This window comes from Procambarus clarkii, chromosome 27, assembly GCF_040958095.1.
Source record: "Procambarus clarkii isolate CNS0578487 chromosome 27, FALCON_Pclarkii_2.0, whole genome shotgun sequence".
NCBI lineage: Eukaryota > Metazoa > Arthropoda > Malacostraca > Decapoda > Cambaridae > Procambarus > Procambarus clarkii.
This window is the reverse complement of record NC_091176.1, coordinates 12,186,485-12,190,429: the sequence shown is the minus strand read 5'-3', so window position 1 is coordinate 12,190,429 and position 3,945 is coordinate 12,186,485. Positions and strand designations below refer to the sequence as shown.

Sequence of the window (3,945 nt, the reverse complement as noted above, 5' to 3'; positions counted from 1 at the left end):
CACACACACACACACACACACACACACACACACACACACACACACACACACCTGAAGGGAACCATAAGTGTGGTAGAGGACACACCCGTCCATCCGTCAGTGTCATCACCACCACAACTCCACCCACACTTACTCCACAATTATCCACGACCCATCCACGGCAGGCGGGGGAGTGGATCTTCATTGACCGAGTGGATCTTATCGGATAAGCTGAGTTTTGCTTGATACCTTGTTAATTGTTGGATAGGTGGACCTTCCAAGCATGCGTACAGCTGTGTCTGGGTACAAGTGACAGGATGAACAACCCAGCGGATTTTCTTCCTTTTGGGGAGTGTTGTACATGCTGCTATGGCGGTGTGTCCACTCACAGGATGAGTGGCGCTGCCCAATACTGTCACTATGGCGGTGTGTCCACTCACAGGATGAGTGGCGCTGCCCAGTACTGTCACTATGGCGGTGTGTCCACTCACAGGATGAGTGGCGCTGCCCAATACTGTCACTATGGTGGTGTGTCGACTCACAGGATGAGTGGCGCTGCCCAATACTGTCACTATGGTGGTGTGTCGACTCACAGGATGAGTGGCGCTGCCCAATACTGTCACTATGGCGGTGTGTCGACTCACAGGATGAGTGGCGCTGCCCAATACTGTCACTATGGCGGTATGTCCACTCACAGGATGAGTGGCGCTGCCCAATACTGTCACTATGGCGGTGTGTCGACTCACAGGATGAGTGGCGCTGCCCAATACTGTCACTATGGTGGTGTGTCGACTCACAGGATGAGTGGCGCTGCCCAATACTGTCAATATGGCGGTGTGTCCACTCACAGGATGAGTGGCGCTGCCCAATACTGTCACTATGGCGGTATGTCCACTCACAGGATGAGTGGCGCTGCCCAATACTGTCACTATGGCGGTGTGTCGACTCACAGGATGAGTGGCGCTGCCCAATACTGTCACTATGGTGGTGTGTCGACTCACAGGATGAGTGGCGCTGCCCAATACTGTCACTATGGCGGTGTGTCCACTCACAGGATGAGTGGCGCTGCCCAATACTGTCACTATGGTGGTGTGTCGACTCACAGGATGAGTGGCGCTGTCCAATACTGTCACTATGGTGGTGTGTCGACTCACAGGATGAGTGGCGCTGCCCAATACTGTCACTATGGTGGTGTGTCGACTCACAGGATGAGTGGCGCTGCCCAATACTGTCACTATGGTGGTGTGTCGACTCACAGGATGAGTGGCGCTGCCCAATACTGTCACTATGGTGGTGTGTCGACTCACAGGATGAGTGGCGCTGCCCAATACTGTCACTATGGTGGTGTGTCGACTCACAGGATGAGTGGCGCTGCCCAATACTGTCACTATGGTGGTGTGTCGACTCACAGGATGAGTGGCGCTGCCCAATACTGTCACTATGGCGGTGTGTCGACTCACAGGATGAGTGGCGCTGCCGAATACTGTCACTATGGCGGTGTGTCCACTCACAGGATGAGTGGCGCTGCCCAATACTGTCACTATGGCGGTATGTCCACTCACAGGATGAGTGGCGCTGCCCAATACTGTCACTATGGCGGTGTGTCCACTCACAGGATGAGTGGCGCTGCCCAATACTGTCACTATGGCGGTGTGTCCACTCACAGGATGAGTGGCGCTGCCCAATACTGTCACTATGGCGGTGTGTCCACTCACAGGATGAGTGGCGCTGCCTAATACTGTCACTATGGCGGTGTGTCTACTCACAGAATGAGTGGCGCTGCCCAATACTGTCACTATGGCGGTGTGTCCTCTCACAGGATGAGTGGCGCTACCCAATACTGTCACTATGGCGGTATGTCCACTCACAGGATGAGTGGCGCTGCCCAATACTGTCACTATGGCGGTGTGTCCACTCACAGGATGAGTGGCGCTGCCCAATACTGTCACTATGGCGGTGTGTCCACTCACAGGATGAGTGGCGCTGCCCAATACTGTCACTATGGCGGTGTGTCCACTCACAGGATGAGTGGCGCTGCCCAATACTGTCACTATGGCGGTGTGTCCACTCACAGGATGAGTGGCGCTGCCCAATAAACTCGCCTCTCGGGGCAAAATTTAAATCCTCCCTGGGCCAGCAGATTTTCACTGTATGAGTAAATATTCATATGAAACGTAGATTTCTTCCTAGGATGAGTTAATCTTCATAGGTTGAATAAATCATTGTAAAACGCCTGGAATTCTCTTCTGTGTAAACAACATTTGTAAAAGTCATACAAGGTCGAGGGGGCGGAATAGTTTAGAAGAGAACAGTCAAGCCTATGGTTCGCCACCAGCCTGCCCCCCAGCCCCTGTATAGTCCTTTGAATAGGAAACTGCTATTATGTCGTTGTGTGACACTAACTGCCAATTACGTAATTAGAAGACAAAAGTAGCGTCTTGTAAAGGGGGGGAGGGGCTGATCTCTAGCCACTACTCGGATCAGAAATGAGTAACTGGAGAAGAGAGAGAGAGAGAGAGAGAGAGAGAGAGAGAGAGAGAGAGAGAGAGAGAGAGAGAGAGAGAGAGATAGATAGATAGATAGATATTGGTGATCCTTCTCGTTAGCCTCTCGTTAATGGTCTTCAACGAGACGCCTCTCAGTGGCGAGGCTGGTGTATGGGTCTCGTTGCCTGTTGTGGCCACTGGCTTATGGCGAGGGACGTATCTATCTATCTGTCTATCTGTCTCTCCATTCCTTGCTGCTTGGTTCATCTTGGTTCAAGATGATACGCCCGTAGAGGGATAGTTTATGTCCATGGAGGGATAGTTTATGTCCATGGAGGGATAGTTTATGTCCATGGAGGGATAGTTTATGTCCATGGAGGGATAGTTTATGTCCATGGAGGGATAGTTTATGTCCATGGAGGGATAGTTTGTGTCCATGGAGGGATAGTTTATGTCCATGGAGGGATAGTTTATGTCCATGGAGGGATAGTTTATGTCCATGGAGGGATAGTTTATGTCCATGGAGGGATAGTTTATGTCCATGGAGGGATAGTTTATGTCCATGGAGGGATAGTTTGTGTCCATGGAGGGATAGTTTATGTCCATGGAGGGGTAGTTTATGTCCATGGAGGGATAGTTTATGTCCATGGAGGGATAGTTTGTGTCCATGGAGGGATAGTTTGTGTCCATGGAGGGATAGTTTATGTCCATGGAGGGATAGTTTGTGTCCATGGAGGGATAGTTTATGTCCATGGAGGGATAGTTTGTGTCCATGGAGGGATAGTTTATGTCCATGGAGGGATAGTTTATGTCCATGGAGGGATAGTTTGTGTCCATGGAGGGATAGTTTGTGTCCATGGAGGGATAGTTTATGTCCATGGAGGGATAGTTTATGTCCATGGAGGGGTAGTTTATGTCCATGGAGGGATAGTTTATGTCCATGGAGGGATAGTTTATGTCCATGGAGGGATAGTTTATGTCCATGGAGGGATAGTTTGTCTCCATGGAGGGATAGTTTATGTCCATGGAGGGATAGTTTGTCTCCATGGAGGGATAGTTTATGTCCATGGAGGGATAGTTTATGTCCATGGAGGGATAGTTTATGTCCATGGAGGGGTAGTTTATGTCCATGGAGGGATAGTTTATGTCCATGGAGGGATAGTTTATGTCCATGGAGGGATAGTTTATGTCCATGGAGGGATAGTTTGTGTCCATGGAGGGATAGTTTATGTCCATGGAGGGATAGTTTATGTCCATGGAGGGATAGTTTATGTCCATGGAGGGATAGTTTGTCATGTGTGTCGTTTCAGCCGCTTGAGAGATTGTCGCTAATAACAGCTTAACTGAACTGCTATTTTCTATCAACAGACTGGGCTACACACCCTGGTATACGCGGCTTCTTGGCCCCGGGGACAGGAAGCCTGCGAGGCTTATCCAGGCCACCCCCCCCCCTCCCCCTTCCCCCACTAGGCTAACTATA

General features: G+C 50.5%; 1 protein-coding gene across 1 annotated transcript; it reads right to left on the bottom strand.

Annotated features, from left to right (window-relative positions):
• Positions 1-2,738: 2,738 nt before the first annotated feature.
• On the bottom strand, positions 2,739-3,743 carry LOC138369107 (neuroblast differentiation-associated protein AHNAK-like). The gene has a single exon (XM_069332043.1). The coding sequence runs from the start codon at positions 3,741-3,743 to the stop codon at positions 2,739-2,741; it is 1,005 nt and encodes a 334-aa protein (XP_069188144.1).
• Positions 3,744-3,945: the final 202 nt, after the last annotated feature.

Bases quoted from the DNA above. Each gene is read 5' to 3' on its own strand.
- LOC138369107 (XM_069332043.1), bottom strand. From the start codon at position 3,743: ATGGACATAAACTATCCCTCCATGGACATAAACTATCCCTCCATGGAC.